General features: G+C 38.9%; 3 protein-coding genes across 3 annotated transcripts; all 3 read right to left on the bottom strand.

Moving 5' to 3' along the window:
• LOC109569384 (olfactory receptor 52J3-like) lies at positions 1–936 on the bottom strand. The gene has a single exon (XM_019974731.2). The coding sequence runs from the start codon at positions 934–936 to the stop codon at positions 1–3; it is 936 nt and encodes a 311-aa protein (XP_019830290.2).
• A 14856-nt stretch (positions 937–15792) lies between these two features.
• Positions 15793–16734, bottom strand: LOC109569515 (olfactory receptor 51G2-like). Its single transcript, XM_019974926.2, has one exon. It carries the CDS (start codon positions 16732–16734, stop codon positions 15793–15795), a length of 942 nt encoding a protein of 313 aa, XP_019830485.1.
• Positions 16735–23660: 6926 nt separating this feature from the next.
• On the bottom strand, positions 23661–24608 carry LOC109569479 (olfactory receptor 51L1). Its single transcript, XM_019974839.2, has one exon. The coding sequence runs from the start codon at positions 24606–24608 to the stop codon at positions 23661–23663; it is 948 nt and encodes a 315-aa protein (XP_019830398.2).
• Between the last annotated feature and the right edge of the window lie 52 nt (positions 24609–24660).

Raw genomic sequence — 24660 nt, 5'->3', positions numbered from 1 at the left:
TTATTTTTTAATAAAGGCACGGAGCACAGGCTCCCATATCTGTTTGGTCTTTATACCATAAATGATGGGGTTGAGTGAGGGTGGGATAATCAAATAGAGGTTGGCAACAAGAATATGAATATAGCGAGGTATTTTGTGTCCAAATCGGTGGGTAAGGAAGGAGAAGACTGAAGGGATACAGAAAATACATATGACCCCAATATGGGACACACATGTGCTTAGGGCTTTTAGTCGTGCATCTTGGGATGGGAGACAGAAGACAGCCCTGAGAATATAAACATAGGAGATGCCAATAAGGACTAGGTTTAGGAAAAAGAAGGAAACAACAAAAAGTCCATAGATATCATTAATTCGGATATTTCCACAGGACAGTTTTGCAATTCCCATGTGTTCACAGTAGGAATGAGGTATTATATAAGCCTGGCAAAATGGTAGGCGATAGACGAGATAAATCATGGGAAGTGTAAGCAGAACTGGACGAATTACAATGCACATGCTGATGCCCATGAGCACCCGGGATGTCAAAATGGTCGTGTAGTGGAGTGGAGCACAGATCGCCACATAGCGGTCAAAGGCCATCGCCAGCAAGACTTCAGCTTCCATGCCAGTAAAAGCATGGATCAGGAACATCTGGGCCACACAAGCTCCAAAACTAATCTCGTGAGCATCAAACCAGAAGATACCCAGCATACGGGGTACTGAGGTTGTTGAAAGGGCCAAATCAATTGTTGAAAGGATGGCCAGGAAGTAGAACATGGGCTCCTGGAGGGTCTTCTCTGTCTTGATGACCAGCAAAATTGTGACATTTCCCAGTAAAGCCACAAGGTAAACAGAGCAGAAAGGCAGGGAGATCCAGCCATGGACCTCTTCCAGACCTGGGATTCCAATGAGGAAAAATGTGGTTGGGTGAAAAATGCTACTATTGTGATAAAACATCCCTCCAAGTCACAGAGTAGAAGAAGTTGTCACTCCTAGAGGGAGGAAGAAAAAAAGAAATTTCAGTAAGAACTGGTTATGAAAATGATTAGCTTAGTGTTTCAATATATTGTGAAATGAAAACTTTTGCTTTGGAGGATCTATTAATTCTTTTTCATATTCTAAATCAAGTCATACTCGTTTGAATGGTCCAGTCTCAAAATAGGTAATCCTTATAAACACTTAATCCTGTTTTGTTTTTTTTGTTTTTTTTTTTATCATCTAAGGTTTATCATCAAGCCCTGGGCAGAATAGAAAACATAAATCATAGCATGAAGTATGGAATCATTTAATATTCTCTGTATCTTTTTTGAAATCCCATACTGAAAAGGGACACATGAAAAGCCAAGGATACACATATGAGAATGCAGACATAACCCAAAAAGAGAGAGGCAGATGAGAAAGTAGTCATAGGCATGAATGCACACAACACTTCCATAATTAGAAAAGGCAGAATTTCTCTAAAGATTTATTTATCATTTTGACATACAGAAAATTCCAAGATCAAACAGTTTTCTGTAAAATGACAGAAGCAAAATATCAGAGATATATATTATTATAAGAAAAAAAAAAATACAGACATTCTGAGATACCTGGCCAAGAGCAGACTCGGGTGGATACATACCTCTGTACTTGAAAGATCCCTGAAAGAAAGATAATAATAAAAAGATAATAAACTTCTGTAGATTTTCATTGATGTCTCTATTTTCTCAGTCATTTCATTTAATAGTGTTCATTTTCGATTGTTATGAATATATTGGTTTCTAGTTGTATGTGACAAATTCTGCATTCACTGTTCACTCTACATCAGCTCCTCTGAGAAAACCTGATAATTTTATCACTGCTTCAGAACTGGCATGTACTCTATTCACTCCTTCTGCCTGGCTAAAACATTGGAAGTGTGGGTAGAGTACAGCCTGAAAGGCTTCAGGTCGTTATGGATCTGTGGAAGGTATTTTTGAGCATCACAAAAAGTCTGGAACAACAAAATCTAATAGAAGAGAGAATTGCTTTTCATCATTGTCTAAAGGAAATAGGAGCACTTTTGCAATGCCTTGAAGCAATCAGGAGAAACCCTGTAAACTCAAATAATGAAGCTAAGACACTTTCTCTGGGTTCCCAACTTGAGGCAGAGTTCTTTAAGTTCAAGATAAAGTAGCATAGACCCTGTTTTTAACCTTAGTATAACTCCATATTTCCATGGGAAATATATCAGGTTGAATGAATAAAATAAATGTTGTATACATTCTGAAGTTGGTGTGTGTCTTTGTGAGAGAAAGAAAAAAAGATGGAGAGATAGAGAACAGCTGTATTTTGCAATGCTCCTTTATGTGTGTGTGTGTGTGTGTGTGTGTGTGTGTGTGTGTGTTTTAAATGGAAACTTCCAGTAATTGCCAGTGGCCCCTGTCAGGGTACAGGTGAAGAGCAAAACTTCTAGATATTGTGATGCCTACTTAGGGTTTATCTCTATAAATAAATGCTCAATAACATGCCACTGTTCACCTCAGACTTTCATCCTGCTTCATAAATGCATTTCATTCGATCCCTATAACCTATTCCAGATGCAGAAATTTTACTTTATCAACCAACTAAATAACCAGTCTTGTAAGTTGATCTTTTAAATATTTTTAAAGATACCCAATCTCTATTTAAAAGTTGCAAGATTTCCCACCTGAAATGGATTACTGCATCAAGCATATCATATCAAAGTAGTAGTTCTCAACCACGTTGGATGGGTCATGCCTCTTTCCTTTGAGTTCAGTACACACTTAAATAAAAAAGAAAATTCATGCATGATGCTTCATTTTTCCTTAGAAAGAGAGACACATGATAAATATCAAACAGTAAAACTTTATGTATGTTTTTTCATACAGTCTAGAGAGAGAAGTTTTATATTAAGGATGTAGCTGCTTATAGGTTTGGAAAAAAATGAGTTAATTCAGCTTTCTCTTATAAATAGGGCTCTGAGATTAACTCCTCTGAGATTGCTGACAAAACCCTCAGACTATGATTTAGAAAAAGAGAAACCCAAGAGAAAGTAACATGGTTAGGGATTTATAGAAAGTTATGAATGTGGGACAAAAACACAGATATTATCATTTGTATATGCCATAGAAAGAAGTATTCTCTCTAGGGAATATACATGTTCCTCTAGGGAAGATTCTGTTGTCGAATTCTATGGGTTGCTGTTTTCTAGACAAAATGGCACCTAATGCATATTCTAAGTTCAAGCATAATATGCTAGCATTGAAGACTCCATTTTCAGCCTTAGCTCTCCCTGTCTCCCTTCACTGACCAGGTATCTTAGTTCATTGAATGCTTAGTTTTAGGGGTCTTTGGACCCACTATCCTCTGTCCATGATTGTTCCCCTTTTACAGTTGTTCATATATATGTCACAGAGGCCATAGAGACAAATGGTTAAAATAGCCAACCCTGGGATTGATCTGACTCAGTTCAAACACTGGACTCCCATGTATGGCTATATCACCATGAGTGATTTACTAATTATCTCTATGTCTCAGTTTCCTCAACTGGAAAATTAGGGATGATAATTGGATCAAGAGCATAAGGCATTTTAAAGATAAATTAAGTACTAGATATCAGGCACTTGGTATAATTCCTGGCATATGCTCACAGCACCACCTTTGTAAACACTGGACCTATGTAAACTATACTGAGAAATCTCTTATGCCACCAGTCTGTAACATTTGGTGAAAGTTCTAATTTATTGTAACATTTATCCATTAGTGCTGAGTCAAATGTACATATAGTTCTTATTCTGATGGAATGTATTTGAGTGCAAAAATTGAATCTCTTTAGATTTAAGCAGATATCTTAGATAATACTTTAAAAAGAGCATGATCAGGTTTAAGATATAAAGAATAGACTATGAAGAATTTTTTTTAAGTTAAATGTGTCTTTTAACTCTTGTCTTTCAGTTATATCATACAAATCTTAAAGTTAAATCTCTGGAAATATAAAACTTCATACATGATATGAAGTGCAAACATATATATGTATCTGCATGTGCATACTTAAGTATATATATATGTCTACATATATATATATATATTCTAAGTCACTTTCATATACATAACTTAACTTATACTCAGGGTACATTATGTGAAATGCTGGGCTGGAAGAAGCACAAGCTGGAATCAAGATTGCCGGGAGAAATATCAATAACCTCAGATATGCAGATGACACCACCTGTATGGCAGAAAGAGGAACTAAAAAGCCTCTTGATGAAGGTGAAAGAGGAGAGTGAAAAAGTTGGCTTAAAACTCAGCATTCAGAAAACTAAGATCATGGCATCTGGTCCCATCACTTCATGGGAAATAGATGGGAAAACAGTGGAAACAGTGTCAGACTTTATTTTTTTGGGCTCCAAAATCACTGCAGATGGTGATTGCAGCCATGAAATTAAAAGATGCTTACTCCTTGGAAGAAAAGTTATGACCAACATAAATACATATTCAAAAGCAGAGACATTACTTTGCCAACAAACGTCCGTCTAGTCAAGGCTATGGACCTCTTCCAGATCTGGGATTCCAATGAGGAAAAATGTGATTGGATGAAAAGTGCTCCCATTGTGATATGTCATCGTGTCACTTGTCGAAGAAAGTGAATCTGGTTCTCTGGCTCCTGTCGACAGAAAAAGTGAGAGAGGGGGAGAGAGAGAGATCAGAGGGAGAATGATCTGTTTCATCAATTCCTAGCTCAGTGTGTCAGCACAGAGTTTATGTCATGTTTACTAGGTAAGTAGGCCTGTTACTGAATCACATGTATGGAGTCATTCCCCCTAGCATTTAATATACCAGGTCAGAGTCATATTCAGTTTTTATTCTGCCTGCTGATTGAGCTCTAATTCCAAATGTGAAGGCTTACAGCAAGCTCAGTGCAGAGTGCCAATAATTAGACCATGCCATTCACTTTGAGAGAGAATTGGATGTGATTCTATTTGGGGAAATCCACTCTGGTAAGTGACTCTATAAAAATCAAGACTACACAAGAGAACAAGTTAATGCATTACAGAGGCATTCAAAAATGCCTTCAAGGGGTCCATAATGAAAATAAATTATAGATATAGGTGTATAGGAGCTTGTACAATTCAAGCCTGAATTCTTCTGATTCCCCATTATTCACATAGAGACGTACATGGGAAAATTCTGACCCAAGCCCAGTAGCCTCTCACAGACACCAAATCAGATCATAAAAGACACAGCTACATGTTCTCAGACAAATTACTGACTCCTTGAGATGCCTGGCCAGGAGCAGAGGCAACCATTGTTCATGAGTTACAGACTGCACAGAGTATCATTTGGAGAAGGGGAGTGTTTTCTAGTGTCATTTACACTCTTCTCTGTCCATAGCTTATCAGGTACTCTCAGAATAGCTGTTAATTTTACTTGAGTTAATTTTACCACTGCTGTTGAGCCAACACTTGCTTGGTTACTCCTCCTACCAGTTCAATACACTGGAAGTAGATAGAAAAATCTGAAAGCCTAAAAAGATCATTTTTGTACTAGAGGAGGTATTTTTGGTAGCTCTCTGGGATATCTGAGTCTCAATAGAGAAGAATCTACCTCGGCAGTGAACTAAAGATGTGGAGAAAGATACTAGAGAAATGCTTTCAAAATACAGCAGAATGTTGAACATCTTGTGATGTGTTTGTTGGCTATCTGTACATCTGCCTTAGAGAAATGTCTATTTAGGACTTCTGCCCAATTTTTATTTGGGTTTTTTGTTTTGATATTGAGCTACAAGAATTGTTTACATATTTTGGAGATTAATCCTATGTCAGTTGCTTCATTTACAAATATTTTCTCCCATTCTTCACGCTGTCTTTTTGCTTTGTTTATGGTTTCCTTTGCTGTGCAAAAACTTTTCAGCTTAATTAGGTACCATTTGTTTATTTTTGTTTTTATTGTCATAACTCTAGAAGATAGGTCAAAAAAGATCTTGCTGTGATTTATCACAAAGAGTGTTCTGACTGTTTTCCTCTAAAAGTTTTTCAGTGCCCAGCCTTACATTTAAGTATTGAATCCATTTTGACTTTATTTTTGTATATGGTGTTCAGTTCAGTTCAGTCGCTCAGTCGTATCTGACTCTTTGCGACCCCATGAATCGCAGCACCCCAGGCCTCCCTGTCCATCACCAACTCCCAGAGTTTACCCAAACTCATGTCCATCAAGTTGGTGATGCCATCCAGCCATCTCATCCTCTGTTGTCCCCTTCTCCTCCTGCCCCCAATCCCTCCCAGCATCAGGGTCTTTTCCAATGAGTCAACTCTTCACATGAGGTGGCCAAAGTATTGGAGTTAGGGAGTCTCTAATTTCACTCTTTTTACATGTAGCTGCCCAATTTTCTCAACACCACTTATTGAAGAGACTATCTTTTCTCCACTGTGTATTCTTGCCTCCTTTGTTATAGGTTAGGTAACCGTAGTTGTGTGGGTTTATCTCTGGGCTTTCTGGCCTGCTCCATCGATCTATATTTCTGTTTTTGTGCCAGTACCATACTATCGTGACTGAGAAATGCAAATCAAAACTACAATAAAATATCACCTCACACTGGTCAGAATGGGCCCCTACCGGGGTGCAGCCCCGGCTGATCCAGGGTATTCGAAGGAGAGACGGCATAGGTGACCTATTTATTTAAATATTTATCAAAGATATAAAGAGTAATAGGATGAGGATAGCTCAGTGAGGAAATTTCAGTGAAGAAAAGAGGCTGAAATAAGGATAGCTCAGTGAGGAAATTTAGTGGAGAAAAGAGGCTGAATAATTCAGCCAGAAGGTGAGAGAAAGAACGACATGGGGAGACCAAGTTTCGGTGAACAAGGCCCACACTTTATTTTCCAAAGTAGTTTTTATACCTTAAGTTATGCACAGAGGATAATGGGGGAAGGGGTAGAGTCATGCAGCAAGCCAGGCTTTCTTCCTGCAAACTTATCATATGCAAAAGCTTAGGTGATTTGCATCATCTTCTGGCCTGGAGGCCTGTTAACATTTTAAGACCCTTTCTTCAGAAAACTTATTTTTCTCTAAAGGTAATTGGTCAGGAGCCACCCTCCAAAAGCATTAGATAAAGTTGCATTCCTACAGAGCAAAGGTGTGCTGGGCTATAACAAGAAAAAGAATTAACTCAAGGGTCCCAGGTTACAAACATTAAAGCTACTACTTACACCAATTATATTAATCAATACACTGCCAGGGACACAGCAGGTAAGGGATATGGAAACTTAGCAGCAAACATTGGCCCAACAAGTGAAAATCCCTTCACCAATACAATTTCTAATCAATCTTTTAACTAATCAAAAGAATCTGTGTTTAGACAGTTTAGAACATCTCCTTCCTTTTCACAGTTGGGAGGCTCTGAACAATCACATGTGGCTGGAAAAACCTATTCAGGCAGGCTAGAGGATTTCCAAAGGAGTTTGTAGGTTAAACACTGTCACACCCAGGAATTATTAACTGGAGCTGTAAGCTAACTCTTTTTTCAGAGAGAGGTAGTGGGGGACAGCCCCCCGTAAAGTCAGAGGTGTAGGTGAAAGCACAAAGCAGAAAGTAGGCAGACTCTGGTTTTGGGGGTAGATGGGGGACTCCTGAGGCTTGATCCCGCCTTTGCGTATGCCAAGCCTCCTTCCTCATGACCTTTGTCATGGGTGGAGTTCCTCACGCTGGCTCCTGGCAGTGATAGAATTCCAGTTGAGCTATTCCAGATCCTGAAAGATGATGCTGTGGAAAGTGCTGCACTCAATATGCAATATGCACTCAATATGCAATATGCTGGCTCCCGGCAGGCCCCATCAAAAAATTTACAAAAAATAATGCTTAACAGGGTGTGGAAAAAAGAGAACCTTCTTAAACTGTTAAAGTGGGAAGGAAATCCAAAAAAGAGGGGATATGTGTAAACATATGGCTCATTCACTTTGCTGTACAATAGGAACTGACACAGAAGTGTAAAACAACTACACTTTAAAAAAATAAAGCTACAGAATTAATCAAACCACTCAAAATACTCAAAATGAGGTAAAGAAAGTTGCCCCAGGGTTGTGTTACAGCAGTTGTAATTCAAAATAAGGCATAGAGATCCTTCCTTTTTGTCCTTGTCATTGTTTAACTTTATTACATTTTTAATTTATTCTCTTTTGATATAGAAAACATACCATGGTGAAAAAAACAAACTTTCCTTTTTTTGTGAATTCAGTCTAACAGAGACAGAACTATTGCTGCCGAGTGCACTGACTCTTGTTTGTGATCTATAAATACATAAGCAAACTGGGCAATTAAAATGCCACTGCCCAGTAGAAAAGTGATGGCCATGGCCAAGTCCAAGGCTATAGAGTCCCTGTTGCTTATTTTGTAGCAACTCTAGGAGTCCACCTTCAACAGTGGATCACCACTAGCTTCAATCCTTCCTACTGCCAGAGAAATATATCTTATATGTAGTGTGATTGACAAGATGATATTTCATGCCTTGGGTCTTTCTGAGCATTTTAAAGAATAAGCTTGAAAGTGAAAGTAAAGTCACTTAGTCATATCCAACTCTTTGTGACCCCATGGACTGTACACCACCAGGCTCCTCCATCCATAGAATTTTCTAAGCAAGAGTACTGGAGTGGGTTGCCATTTCCTTCTCCAAAGAATAAGCTTATCACCATTTAAAAACATATTATTTTTTCCTACCTAGTGCAGTCTGGCAACATGATCCATTCTCAGCCTGTTCTGCCCGTGTGTCTCTCCATTTACTAGAGAGATCTATTCACCAGAAATCAGCAGCTGATTCACCTTTTTCATTTGTGCAGGGGTCTTATGCACAGCATCAAGCGGCACAGTACTTACCCCTCACTCTGAAAAGGGCATGGAGGGCACATTTATATTAGAGGTTGAGTATTCAAGAGATATTTCTAAGAAAAGACCGAAACTTTGCACAGAGCTCTGGGACTGAGTCCCCAGGGACGGCTCACAAACTTCAAGATTCTACTCTAGAGGCCCAAAACTCCAAAGGATATAGAAGCAGACTGAAGTGTATGTAAATAAAAGTTAAAAAGTGGAGATAAAACAGTTAGTTCATCTATACTTGACATATGTGAAAAGATATATATTATTGTATCTTCATGTGAATATATGGCCCAATTCTATGTGTTACCAACATTCTACACAGAGAATAAACTAATTTAATTTAAAATGTTTTAAAAAATATGAAAAGTTTTTTTTTTTTTCTTTTGCTTTAGATTTTACTCTTTCTCTTCACTGATAGTTTGTTTCTTTCCAACCTCATAACTGAGAGAGTCAATTCCTAGGCAGGTTGGTAAGTCTGGGATACCCAAGGAAGAGATAGAGGTCTGGAGTTCTCAAGAAGGAGAAAGGGTAAACTTCTTTTATTTTTTATATTTTCCTCTCTGTCTCTCTGTAAGCCCAGAGCTAATGATTATACAACAAAACAACTCTTCTTGCTCAAGGATATGTTTTTCCCTTAAGTTCAGTTAAGTTCAATTTAGTCGCTCAGTTGTGTCCGACTCTTTGCGACCCCATGAATCACAATACGCCAGGCCTCCCTGTCCATCACCAACTCCCAGAGTTCATTCAGACTCACGCCCATCGAGTCAGTGATACCATCCAGCCATCTCATCCTCTGTCATCCCCTTCTTCTCCTGCCCCCAATCCCTCCCAGCATCAGAGTCTTTTCCAATGAGTCAACTCTTCGCATGAGGTGGCCAAAGTACTGGAGTTTCAGATTTAGCACCATTCCTTCCAAAGAAATCCCAGGGCTGATCTCCTTCAGAATGGACTGGTTGGATCTCCTTGCAGTCCAAGGGACTTTCAAGAGTCTTCTCCAACACCACAGTTCAAAAGCATCATGTAATCATTGGTACAGAATTTAAGGGAAAAACATATTCTTGAGCAGGATGAGTTGTTTTGTTATGTAATCATTAACTCTGGGCTTAGAGAAAAAAAAAGTTTGTCCTTTTCTCCTCCTTGAAAGCTCCAGACTCTTTCTCCTCCTCTTCCTCCTCCTTACCACCTGAACATAGTCTTATTTAAAAAAAATAAAAATCTTAGTTCACAATACATAAAAACTAACTTTAAGTGAGTCAAATGTATTAGTGAAAGAGATAAAGCTGTAAAATTCTTATAATAAAAAATAGAGTAAAATTTTAATGATCTCAGATTTGGCAGAGTATTATTAGGACACCAGAAGCATGAGCTACAAAAGTAAAAAAAAAAAAAAAAAAAAAAATAGACTTCATTAAAATTAACTAATTTTATGCTTCAAAGGATATCACCAAGAAATGAAATTATAACACCAAAATTGGGAGGAAATATCTATAATCATCTATATGATAAGAGCCTTATGTCTAAAATAATAGAAAGACACACACACACACAAAAACAGTTAAAAATAACTGAGAGATCTGAATAGACATTTCTTAATCACACAAATAGCCAATACGAATATGAACAAATGCTTGTCATTAGTGAAATGATAGTCAGAGCCACAATGAAATATCATTTCATACTCACTAAAACAGTTAGAATTAAAAAATGAAACAAGTGTTGTTGAGAAGGTGGAGAAACTAGAATCCTCATACACTACTGTGAGAATATAAAATTTGAAGCTATTTTGGAAAAGTCTGGCAAAATTCTTTAAGCAGTTAAGCTTAGAGTTCCTGTATAATCCAAGAATTCCATTCTAAAATAAATATCCAAACGAAGGGAAAATGTGTCCATACAAAAATATATACAAGAATATACATACCAGCATTATATGTAATCAGTTATAATTCAGGTCAGTTGTTCAGTCGTGTCCAACTCCCTGTGACCCCATGGACACAATCACCAGTCCCCGGAGCCCACTCAAACTCTTGTCCATCGAGTCAGTGATGCCATCCAACCATCTCATCCTCTGTCATCCCCTTCAAACTTTCCCAGCATCCAGGTCTTTTCAAATGAATCAGCTCTTTGCATCAGGTGGCCAAAGTATTGGAGTTTCAGTTTAACATCAGTCCTTCCAATGAAGATTCAGGACTGATTTCCTTAGGATGGACTGGTTGGATTTCCTTGCAGTCCATGGGACTCTCAAGAGTCTTCAACACAGTTCAAAAGCATCAACTCTTTAGCACTCAGCATTCTTTACAGTCCAACTCTCACATCCATACATGACTACTGGAAAAACCATAGTCTTCACTAGATGGACCTTTGTTGGCAAATTACATTCATCAGTTCAGTTCAGTTCAGTTGCTCAGTCATGTCCGACTCTTTGCAACCCAATGAACTGCAGCACGCCAGGCCTCCCTGTCCATCACCAACTCCTGGAGTTCACCCAAACTCATGTCCATCGAGTGAGTGATGCCATCCAGCCATCTCATCCCCTGTCGTCCCCTTCTCCTCCTGCCCCCAATCCCTGCCAGCATCAGAGTCTTTTCCAATGAGTCAACTCTTCGCATGAGGTGGCCAACGTACTGGAGTTTCAGATTTAGCATCAGTCCTTCCAAAGAACACCCAGCACTGATCTCCTTTAGAAGGGACTGGTTGGATCTCCTTGCAGTCCAAGGGACTCTCAAGAGTCTTTTCCAACAACACAGATCAAAGGCATCAATTCTTTGGTGCTCATCTTTCTTCACAGTCCAACTTTCACCTCCATACATGACCACAGGAAAAACCATAGCCTTGACTAGACAGACCTTTGTTGGCAAAGTAATGTCTCTGCTTTTGAATATGCTATCTAGGCTGGTCATAACTTTCTTTCCAAGGAGTAAGCATCTTTTAATTTCATGGCTGCAGTCACCATCTGCAGTGATTTTGGAGCCCCAAAAAATAAAGTCTGACACTGTTTCCACTGTTTCCCCATCTATTTCCCATGAAGTCATGGGACCAGATGCCATGATCTTAGTTTTCTGAATGTTAAGCTTTAAGCCAACTTTTTCACTCTCCTCTTTCACTTTCATCAAGAGGCTTTTTAGTTCCTCTTCACTTTCTGCCATAAGGTTGGTGTCATCTGCATATCTGAGGTTATTGATATTTCTCCCAGCAGTCTTGATTCCAGCTTGTGCTTCCTCCAGCCCAGCATTTCTCATGATGTACTCTGCATAGAAGTTAAATAAGCAGGGTGACAATATACAGCCTTGACGTACTCCTTTTCCTATTTGGAACCAGTCTGTTGTTCCATGTCCAGTTCTAACTGTTGCTTCCTGAACTGCCTATAGGTTTCTCAAGAGGCAGGTCAGGTGGTCTGGTATTCCTATCTCTTCCAGAATTTTCCACAGGTTATTGTGATCCACACAGTCAAAGCCTTTGGCATAGTCAATAAAGCAGAAATAGATGTTTTTCTAGAACTCTCTTCCTTTTTCCATGATCCAACGGATGTTGGCAATTTGGTCTCTGGTTCTTCTGCCTTTTCTAAAACCAGCTTGAACATCTGGAAGTTCACAGTTTATGTATTGCTGCCTGGGTTGGAGAATTTTGAGCATTACTTTACTAGTGTGTGAGATGAGTGCAATTGTGCCATAGTTTGAGCATTATTTGGTATTGCCTTTCTTTGGGATTGGAATGAAAACTGACCTTTTCCAGCCCTGTGGCCACTGTTGAGTTTTCCACATTTGCTGGCATATTGAGTGTAGCACTTTCACAGCATCATCTTACAGGATTTGAAATAGCTCTACTGGAATTCCATCACTTTCACTAGCTTTGTTTGTAGGTGTGCTTTCTAAGGCCCACCTGACTTCACATTCCATGATGTCTGACTCTAGGTGAGTGATCACACCATTTTGATTATCTTGGTCATGAAGATCCTTTTTTGTACAGTTCTTCTGTGTATTCTTGCCACCTCCTCTTAATATCTTCAACAGAATGGGAAAGACTAAAGATGGGCTCGATAAAGGACAGAATTACATTTGTAGGAAAATCGAAAATAGGGACATTTGTTAGACCAGAAACTAAATTAGTGGTTCCTTGGGACATATTCTTTTTCAGATTAATTTTCATTGTAGGTTATTTTAAAGTATTAAAAATAGTTCCTGTGCTATACTTTGGGGCTTCCCAGGTACCACTAGTGGTAAAGGCCCTGCCTGCCAATGCAGAAGATTTATAAAAGGCATGGTTTCAATCCCTGAATTGCGAAGATCCCCTGGAGAAGGGCACGGCAATCCATTCCAGTATTCTTGCCTGGAGAATCCTGTGGATAGAGGAGCCTATCGGGTTACAGTCCATCGAGTCACATAGAGTTGAACACAACTGAAGCAAGTGGTCCTTACTGGTTATCTGTTTTATATATAGTAGCATTTATCTGTTAATCCCAGATTCCTAATTTATCCCTCCACCTTGCTTTCCCCTTTGGTAACCCTAAGTTTTTTTCTATATCTATGAGTCTATTTCTGTTTTGTAAATAAGTTCCTTTGTATCATTTTTTTTCTAAATTCCATATACAAGTGATATCATATGATGCTTGTCTCTTTCTGTCTGATTTATTTCACTTAGTATGATAATCACAGTCTCTAGGTCCATCCATGTTGCTACACATGGCATGATTTCATTCTTTTTTATGACTTAGTGTATATATATATATATATATATATATATATATATATATATATATAATGTCACACATCTTCTTTATCCATTCTTCTATGGACATTTAAGTTGCTTTCACGTCATGGCTATTGTAAATAGTGCTGTTATGAACACTGAGATGCATGAATCTTCTTGAATTAGAGTTTTCATCTTTTCCAGATATATGCCCAGGATTGAGATTGCTGGATCATCTGGTAACTCTATTTTTAGTTTTTTAAAAAACCTCCATACTAAAGGCATACATTTTTTAAAGTAAAGAAGTGGAGAAAGATATGCAATGCTATTGTTAATCCAAAGAAAATGGGATAAGCTATATTAATTTCAGAAAATGAGAAAAAGTATCAGGGATATTACATTTTGATAAAATAATTTCAAAGATAATAAATCTTAATATCTATGCACCAGACAACAAAGCACTAAATTCTGAGGTAAAACTGATAGAATGACAAGGAGAAATAAAGAAATCCACTATGATATTTGGAAACTTTAAGATATTTTTTTCAATAACTAATAGGTCAAAAACAAGCAGAAAACAGATGAAAATCTGGGTCTCAGAAGTATCTATACCACTCAGTGAAGAAAGGCCTTCCTGGTTCCTACACACAGAACCTATGGTTTCTGGATTATTTGAGAGCTAACCAAATCAGTTCAATTATTTTGGCCCAAGTTTTCTTTCTTTTATGTTTATGAAAGTGTGCTATATTCATTCAGTTATAATTTTCTATTAAAAAGAAGTCTTTTCTGATGGTAATGTTTTTTTTTCTCTCTTGAACAAAGACTTTTAAAATACTTTAAAATATTTTTTCTTTTTTTAAATTATTTATTTTTTACTTTACAGTATTGTATTGGTTTTGCCATACATCAACATGTATCCAACACAGGTTTTTATATTAAGGTCAATTTTGTGGGAAATAGTGTTGATCTAGACTATAGAGTCTATATTATACTTGAATTGAAAGTTGCTCAGTTGTGTCTGATTCTTTGCGACCCCATGGACTTAGTCCATGGAATTATCCAGGCCAGAGTACTAGAGTGGGTAGCCTTTTCCTTCTCCAGAGGATCTTCCCAACCCAGAGATCAAACCCTCGTCTCCCACATTGCAGGCAGATTCTTTACCAGCTGAGCCACAAAGGAAGCCCAAGAATACTAGAGTGGGTAGCCTATCCCTTCTCCAGTAGATCTTCCCAACCCAGGAATCAAACCAGGGTCTCCTGCATTGCAGGTGGATTCTTACTCAACTGAGCTATGAGGCAAGCCCCTATATTATACTTGAAGTCATCTTGAAATCCAAATCCTTTTCATAAATTAAGGACCTCACAAGTTATAACTAATAACTTCACTAGAATGTTGTCTTGATGACCCTTTTAGTCTCATAAACATTTACTGCTAATTATTAAAATCATAGTTCTCTTAAGAATAGTCTAACCTGGATTTAGTGAGCATATTCTCTAGTATGTCAATATGAATATAAATCAAAATCATGTTTTTATTCTGTATAGTGAAAAAACACAGGTTACTATTATTGTATTATCATACTACTATAATACTATTGGACTTCCCAGGTGATGCAGTGGTAAAAAATCCACCTGGCAATGAAAGAGATGCAGGAGATGTGGTTTTGATCCCTGGGTCAAGGAAATACCCTTGAGTAGGAAAAGGCAAGTTGAAAGTGAAGGTGACAGTTGCTCAATTGTGTCTGACTCTTTGCAGCCCTGTGGGCTATACAGTTCATGGAATTCTCCAGGCCAGAATACTGGAGTGGGTAGATTTTCCCTTCTCCAGGGCATCTTCCCAACCCAGGGATTGAACCCAGGTCTCCCGCATTGCAGGCAGATTCTTTACCAGCTGAGCCACAAGGGAAGTCCAAGAATACTGGAGTGTGTAGCCTATCTCTTGGAGTGGGTAGCCTATCCCTTCTCCAGCAGACCTTCATGACCCAGGAATTGAACCAAGATCTCCTGCATTGCAGGCTGATTCTTTACCAACTGAGCTATCAGGGAAACCCAGTAAATGGCAATCCACTCTGGTATTCTTTCCTGGATAATATCATTGACAGATGAGCCTGGATGACTACAGACCATGGGATGGCAGAGTCAGACCCATTTGAGCATGCACTCATGTAATACTACTATTATCTTAAAAACAAAATATCAATTTTAATATTTAAAATCAAATATCTACATTAATATGAAATCATTAACATAAAGAGGGGAAAGAGAAAGGTGTGTTTTAGAGTTTCTTTCAAACTTTCTGTTGGTTGAATTTCTTGAGGATTCTGTCACGAATCTGCTTGGTCTTGACACTATAGACAATGGGGTTCATGAGGGGTGGCACCAGCAAATAGACATTGGCCATGAACACATGGACAAATGGGGAAGCATTCTGCCCATAGCGATGGATCATAGATAGTCCAATCATTGGTGTATAGAAAGTGAGTACAGCACAGATATGAGAGATGCAGGTATTAAGAGCTTTCACTCTCTCTGTCCTGGAGGCTATACTCAAAACTGTGCCAAGGATGAGAATATAGGAAAGGAGGAGGAGGACTGAATCAAGTCCCATGGAGCAGATGACCACCATGAGGCCATAGATGCTGCTGACCCGACGGCTGGATACAGTTGTCTTGATGAGGTCTTGGTGCAGGCAGAAGGGGTAGGAGAGAATATTGACAGGACGATATTGAAGCCTTTTTAATAGGAAGGAAGCTGGAAAGACCAGAGCCAAGGCCCTTCCAGTGATTGCCAAAGCAATCCCAATGATTACATCATTGGTTAAAATGGCTGCATAACGCAGGGGTGCTCGGATTGCTACCAAGCGGTCAAAGGCCATAGCCAAAAGCACAGCTGACTCAATAATTGAGAAAACATGAATGAAGTACATCTGGACCAGACAACCATTGAAAGAGATCTCCCGGGCATGGAACCAGAAAACGCTGAACATGGTAGGCAAAGTTGTAGTGGATAGGCCCAGATCAGTAAACGCCAGCATTGATAGAAAGTAGTACATTGGTTGGTGGAGAGAAGGCTCAGTTCTGATGATAAATAGAATGGTAATGTTCCCTGCAACTGAGGTGGCATAAACCAAAAAAATAGGGAGGGAAATTAAGCCATATCTGCTTTCCAGGCCTGAGAAGCCTGTCAGGAGGAAGCAGGGGTATAGGACAGAGTCATTGAAGACAGACATTGTGCTGATGGAGGCACCTTCAGTCTAGGTGGGGAGACAAAAACACAGAACAATTAGGGTGAAATGCACAAAGAAACAACGCTCTGATGCATTTTGCTCTGTTTACTATTTTCAATCACTCCTATGCTCATTATGTATAATTACCACCTGTATTTCTTATTTTACAACTTATTTAATTTTCTTCATTGTGCATTTATTGAGAACATATTCTATTAAAGGAAATCTGGGTAAGCTAAAATATAGAGAAATATATTGGTCTGGCGAAATTGTTCATTCAGATTTTTCCCTAACATCTTGCAGAATAACCCAAATGAACCTTTTGACCAACCTAATATGAGAAATGCCTTCAGATACTTACAATCTAGTGGATAGAGAGAGCTAAAATTAAAATAAAGTGTTAGTTTAATGCAAGGCCCTTTAAAATACAGAAAGAGGAAACTAACAATGCAGAGAGGTCAGAGAAGATTTGCTAAAAGTAATTCTTGCATTAGGTCTCAAATTACAAACATGAGTTAGATGGAAACAAAGGACTGTGTTGGGTGGTCTATGCTGATCGACACACATGTAAATGCAGAGAGGTATTAATATAATTGAAGGTAAGAGAGGTAAGTGACTATAATTGAATAAAGCTATAGATTAGGGACAGAAGTCCCCTGTGGCTCAGAAGTAAAGAATCTGTCTGCAATGAAGGAACCTCAGGACATGCAGATTCAATCCCTGGTCTGGGAAGATCCTCTGGAGGAGGGCATGCAAACCCACTCCAGTATTGTTACCTGTAGAATCCATGGATAGAGGACTCTGGCAGACTACAGTCCATAGAGTCACAAAGAGCTGGACAGGACTGAAGTGACTTAACACACATGCATAGGGTATGTAGGCTTTTCAGATGGTTATTGGAATTAAGACTGCATATATGGACCAAAATTTCAGAAGGAATTTATGCATAAATATAAAGATCTTGGACATAATCTTAGAAGACATAAGAAAGACATTTTAACAAAAAGTGAAAAATTCAACCATATTTGTACTATATTGATGTCATATGACCCCCGATCTACCCTGTTGCACTAATTCAATTACACTTTATAGTTTCCTCTGACACACTTAAAAAAAAAAAAGTAAGTAAATAATTTCTTCTCTCTCTATAGAGATCAAAGGAAATTTTCTCTCTGATACCATTTTCCTTCCTTTGTAGGAACAGATTCAACTAGAATAATTGCTTTATATATTCTTGTCCTGTGGTTTATATACTATGCTAATCATAGCATATTAGGTAATACTGGTCTTTTACATCTCCCTTTATTTCCTAGCTTTTTATATCACAAATTTCTCCTGATCTCTTTTATCATCACTGAACGATAATTGTCATCCCTTTGAGTCTTACACACACTTATTTTCTTTGTCCTTGATACCCTTCCTCAAATCTTTGAATACCTTCAGAAATTCCATCCTGCCTACATATTCCAGGTCTTCCCTCTAAGATCACTTTCTTCTACTTTGTAGAAAAGTCTCTGACTTGGTATATTCCTAGTCCATTTTCCATAGAGGAGTCTGTCTGATACAGACGTAAGCAGTCAGCTCCCAGTGGCTGTTTCTCCAGAGTAACAGAAAGTCTGGAGATAATTGGCATTCACTGGTTCTGTCACTTTGGAAGATTAAGAAAATTTTTGAGCATAAAATTGGGAACTGTATAACTTTATATAATATTTAAAAGATTTAAGAAAATATATCTGAAATTTTGGCAAAGTTTCCAAGACCTAGGAGACACTTGGGGCTTAAGTGAAGCAAAATGGTAATGGAAATGCTGAAGTAGCCACAATCTTAAGCATATCAGCCTGTGCACCAGTAACCAAAATCAGGTGTAACCTGGAGTGCCCAAGTTATCACTTATAAGATGTTACTCCTCAGGGCTTTTCTTCAGAATCATTTTGCTTAATTCTCTTTTTGGCTTGTATTTTAAGAGCTTATGGAAAAACTTAAATGATCTTTTTGGCCAACCCAATAATATTGCTAAGTGTGCATGATTTTAGAGAAGGAAATGGCACCCACTCTAGTACTCTTGCCTGGAAAATCCCATGAATGGAGGAGCCTGGTAGGCTGCAGTCCATGGGGTTGCAAAGAGTTGGACATGACTGAGCAACTTCACTTTCACTTTTCACTTTCATGCAGTGGAGAAGGAAATGGCAACCCACTCCAGTGTTCTTGCCTGGAGAATCCCAGGGATGGGGGAGCCTGGTACGTTGCCATCTATGGGGTCGCACAGAGTCGGACACGACTGAAACAACTTAGCAGCAGCAGCAGTGCATGATTTACTTGAGAATGAGATAGGGGGGATACTCAAATCGTCATTGTTGTCATTTTTTAACATTATCGTTTTTAGTTAATATCAGATAGCAGTGTTTTCAGAAACCAGAGGTTTTAGTACATGGGTCCCCATCATATGTTCTATCTATGCCTGGACATGAGTTAATAATACCATCCCAGAGCTCTTCTGAAAAGCTTCAGAGGACAATTGCTTGGGACAATTGTCCCTTTCAGGGACATGACAATCTGTACCTCTGACCTATCCCAAAACAGTCATTTCACAAAGCTATGGTCTCCTATCACTTGACTTCTCTGTCTACTTTCTAAATTCTTCAAATATATTAGATATTAATTCATTACCCATTTTTTCACCTTTGAAGACTTCTTTCAGGTATAGACAGGTTGGCTGGATCTCCAGTCTGCCAAGCATGGGAATTACTTACAGGTAGAGAAAGCCACTGAATATGGGCATAAGAGAATAATAAAAATACAGTGGATCTTGATGCAGATAGTTCTTCAGGGAATCATAGGTGTCCTGAGCAGGGCATTTGCAACTCCAGAGCCAAGATAGCATATTTTTGTGTTCAAGGTTCTTGGCTCTGCCCAGCGAGGTGCTTGATCAGCACACTTTGGTGCTTTTAAATACTCTAAAAGGAATGTCCCCCTTTGACTAGTCCATTCCCTCAGGACTAATTTTTTTTTTTTTTTCCTTTAATGTGAACTCCAAGGAAGGTAAATGATGTCACTGCCATTGAAAGACTGTCTTCTGCTCTGGAAAAGGAGATGATCATGCCAAATTCCCAATCTGGGAGTCCAGGCTCAGAAGCAACTGAGAACAACTGGTGGAGTAGGAAACCTGAGCTGTCACTGATAGAGTGTTAGGGACTCAGAGTGAACGAGTCTGAGAGTTAAAAAAACCCCACGGGAACCCTGTAATAGGGGTTCCCTAAAATATTGTGATATTTACCTTCAGGAGTTTTTCTAAGTTTCCATAGTAAATGTGAGAAAAATTCCCTTGTGCTCCCTGTAGAGAGAAGGGGAAAGGGACCATTTTGAAGTATGCCAGAGCACTTGTTCTTTTCAAGAAGGCCAGTCGTAGGGAGAAACTAGTTAATCAGAGGCTAAACTGCCGGGGCATTATCAGCTCCTAACTGTCCTGGAGGAAGGAATACCCAACTCCAGCCTGCACTAGCCTTCCTATTCCATGTAAGGGAGAGAATTAAAAAATAAAAGAGAAACACTTGTGAAGTTCTCAGTCCAGGGGCTCTGTGAACTCTTTAGACTCACTAAAAGACTGAGACACAATCACAGGACTACAGGATGCTTTCCCTCCCCCATGCCTTACCACACATTAACAAGGGTCTATTTAAAGCTGTTCCTTTTATCTGGTACATAATGTCCAGCTATCAAGAAAAAAATACAGAGTCCTTTCTCTTCTGGAGTAATGTATGTGAGAGAGGTTTTGTTTTGCTTTTTTTTTAGCTTTTTATTTTGCACTGGAGTATAGCCAGTTAACAGTGCTATAATAGTTTCATATGGACAGCAAAGGGACTCAATCAAACATATACATGTATCCATTCTCCCCCAAACTTCCCTCCCATCCAGACCACCACATAATATTGAGCAGAGCTCCATGTGCTATACAGTAGGTTCTTGTTGATTATCCATTTTAAATATAACAGTGTGTACATGTCCATCCCAAACTCTCTATCACTTTCCTCCATCATTCCCTCCCTCCTGCTCCTGCCTTGGCAACCATAAGTTTGTCCTCTAAATCTGTGAGTTTGCTTCTGTTTCAGTTTAATGAACTTAATAAACATATTAAGTTCATTTGTATCATGTCTTTTTAGATTACCCATATAAGGGATTTCCTTCTCTCTCTGACTTACTTCACTCAGTATGATACTCTCTAGGTCCATCCCGCATTGCAGGTGGTCTCCCACATTGCAAGTGGCTTCTTTACCAGCTGAGCCACCGGGAAAGCCCAAGAATACTGAAGTGGGTAGTCTATCCTTTCTCCAGTGAATCTTCCTGACCCAGGAGTTGAACCAGGGTCTCCTGCATTATTGGCCGATTCTTTACCAGCTGAGCTACCAGGGAAGCTAAGCTCCATCCATGTTGCTGCAAATGGCATTATTTCATTTATTTCAATGGCTGAGTAATATATTCCATTGTATGTATGTATATATACCACATCTTCTGGGCTTCCCTCATGGCTCAGATGGTAAAGAATCCACTTGCAGTGCAGGAGATCTGAGTTCAATTCCTGAGTTGGGAAGATCCCCTGGAGGAAGGCATGGCAACCCACTCCAGTATTCTTGCCTGAAGAATCCCCATGGACAGAGAAGCCTGATGGGCTACAATCCATGGGGTCACAAAGAGCCAGACATGACTGAGCAACTAAGCACATACATACCAAATCTTCTTAATCCATTCCTCTGTTGATAGACATTTTGGTTGTCTCTATGTCTTAGCTATTGTAAGCAGTGCTGCAATGAACACTGGGGTGCATGTATCCTTTTGGATCATGTTTTTCTCTGGATATATGCCCAGGAGTGGGATTTCAGGGTCAAATGGTAGCTCTATTGTAAGTTTTTGAAGGAACTTCCATACTGTTCTCTGTAGTGGCTGCACCAAGTCTTAAACTTCTCCTGGAAGTTGGAGAATGTTATTAACACATGCTCTTTTTATTCTTCATTCTGCCTCTTCTTCTTGGAATACCTTGTCCAGTGGTGTGCTAGTAAACACTTGATGACTTAACCAGTCATTAAGAGTAAAATACAAAGTACTTTGTTTTCTAGAGTAATGTACGTGAGATTGTTTGTTTTTGTTTTTTCCTTTTTTATCTTTTTAGTTTTCACTGGAGTATAGCCAATCAACAGTGCTGTAATAGTTTCAGGCGAACTGCAAAGGGACTGTCATTCTCTGGGAGAGTTTTGAAAAGCCCTGATGTGTAGTGTCTGTCAGTTTCTGTTGTGGAAATACTCCCATCATGACCAATCATGACCAACTTCAAACTACCAATGTGACATTACAGAACGTGCAGTTGAAATGAGATATGCATGGTTAGCTTTCATAAGGCAAAACCAGCCAGCTTAAGCATACCAATTTCTTTCACACTTTATTCAGGAGGTAGGACTGAATTTGACCCATGAGGCACTGCTGAGTGTCAACTACCACAATACCTGATTCCTTAACCCTTAAGTAAAATTGGCCACTCTTTAATAACAATGTTTCAATGACTTCTGTTGATTTTTCTAAGCTTTCTACATGTATACCTCTATTAAATATTAATTTCTTAACATTTAGATCATCCATTCCACTTTTTATATATCCACACTATTGAAAGCAGTAATTGCTACGACATATGTTTCATGTTTCTCAGTGTATATTTATTGGGAGCATGAAAAGACAGTAGTGTTAATATAAACAAATATTTTATGAACATTCATGCTGATTGGGGAATACTAGCACCATGGTGACATGTTATTATACTAGTAATGACCCCATGATAAAAAAAAAAATTGCAATACAGCTAAAAAGAAACTGAATATATAGGAATAACAAAATATCACTGATGAAACCATATGTATGTCATTTTAACGAAAAAAAAAGTAGCAAATTATCTACAATAAGGGAACTGAGAATGACACTAATATTAGCAATCCACACAGACATGAAGAAGAGGAAAGAATACTATTAAAAAATGAGAGTGATTATCACACGCCAATCCCAATACACTCATGGATTTAGACATGGAATTCTGAGCTATAGTACTGAACAGGAAAACTACACATTTGCCCATGTATTTAAACATGTGCTATCAGGATTTATTGGGCAACTCCATGTGTCTGTCCCAGCATTTGATGGCAAGTTGAAGGAGCAGATAGACCTACAATGGGGTTGGGAGAAAGAACCCATCTTTCTCCCAGTGCCAGCAACACTGAGGCCTCCAGGAATGTGAATGTGTGGATGAAGAAGAGCTGGACATAGCAAGCACTTGCCTGGATCTCCCAAACATTCTCCAAACATAGCACAGCAAGCATGATGGGAAGTGTGGATAGGCACATACTTAGGTCAGTTGGTGCCAACCAATGATGAGGTGAGGACTTATTTCATAGCCAACAGTGACTGTAGCAGTTCAAATTCCTCCCAGGAAGACAAGTTCCAAACCTACCCCAAAAGTCAGAAATATTTTTGTTACAATATTGTGACATTTTGGCATGAGAAGCAAAATAAAATGGAGAAAGAGAGATTGATCCTGAATTTTAGATCATAAACATGAGAAACTTATGAACTTAGTTATATTACATAATGAAAGTTATTATAATCATTAATAAAAATTTAATAATATTAACAAATAGTAAACTTTTTCAAAATAATCTCTTTTACATAGTCTATCGTATATCTCATAATTACCTTGGGGATAGAAAAGGTCATACTTACAATTTTGCTATGAAAAATATGAATTTCATAAGGGTTAGTGATTATCTGAAATCATGTATATAGGAAGGGAAAGAATTAGGAATTTAACAGATTGACCAGGCTTCAGTAATGTACTTCTCATCTACTTGAGAAGCTGCCTTGTGATTTTCAGTGGGAAAACCAAAGGTTAGAGGTACTTAAAACCTCCTCCTTATCCCAAACTTGCAGAGAATTCCTAGACGAATCTGCTTTGTCCTGATGCTGTAGACAACAGGGTTAAGCACTGGGGGAAGAAGCAGGTATATGTCCGCCATAAGGATGTGGATTATGGGAGACAAATGCTTCCCAAAGCGATGGACCATTGATACCCCAATAACTGGCACAAAGAAGATGAGCACCACACACATATGAGACACACATGTGTTGAGTGCCTTTAGCTGCTCCTCATGAGAGGCGATGCCCAGCACAGCCTTCAGAATCAGGACATAAGAAAGAAGTATAAAGACAGAATCCACGCCCAGTGTGGCAATAACTACACTCAGTCCATAAACACTGCTGATCCTGGCACCTGAACAGGATAACTTCAGAACATCCTGGTGCAAACAGAAGGCATGGGAGAGGGCACTGGCATGGCAGCAGTGATAGTGTCTCAGCAGCAAAGGTGTGGGTAGTACAACTCCCATGCTTCTCAGCAAGCAGGCCAAACCAACCTTGCCTATTACACTGTTGGTGAGGATGGTGGTGTAGTGCAGTGGATGGCAAATAGCAACAAAGCGGTCGAAGGCCATGGCCAGCAGCACTGAGGACTCCAGGAATGTGAATGTGTGGATGAAGAAGAGCTGGGCATAGCAAGCACTTGCCTGGATCTCCCGAACATCCAAACACAATACAGCAAGCATGGTGGGCAGTGTGGACAAGGACATACCTAGGTCAGTTAGTGCCAACATAGAGAGAAAGTAATACATGGGCTGGTGGAGTGAGGACTCTGTCCAAATAACAGAGAGGACGGTAGCATTACCAATAAATGCTAACACATATGCAAGACAGAATGGGATGGAGAGATGTGAATGAACATACTCCAGTCCAGGAAAACCCCTCAGAATAAATATAGGTTCCATAGTATCACTGTTATTCCAGACCACCATGGTGACTCTTGACAAACAGGAATATTTTCTGTTTTCCTGCTTTATTACTCAA

This window comes from Bos indicus, chromosome 15 (genome assembly GCF_029378745.1).
Source record: "Bos indicus isolate NIAB-ARS_2022 breed Sahiwal x Tharparkar chromosome 15, NIAB-ARS_B.indTharparkar_mat_pri_1.0, whole genome shotgun sequence".
In the NCBI taxonomy this organism is placed as follows: domain Eukaryota; kingdom Metazoa; phylum Chordata; class Mammalia; order Artiodactyla; family Bovidae; genus Bos; species Bos indicus.
This window is presented reverse-complemented; position numbering and strand designations above follow the sequence as displayed.

Bases quoted from the DNA above. Each gene is read 5' to 3' on its own strand.
- LOC109569384 (XM_019974731.2), bottom strand. From the start codon at position 936: ATGTTTTATCACAATAGTAGCATTTTTCACCCAACCACATTTTTCCTC.
- LOC109569515 (XM_019974926.2), bottom strand. From the start codon at position 16,734: ATGTCTGTCTTCAATGACTCTGTCCTATACCCCTGCTTCCTCCTGACA.
- LOC109569479 (XM_019974839.2), bottom strand. From the start codon at position 24,608: ATGGTGGTCTGGAATAACAGTGATACTATGGAACCTATATTTATTCTG.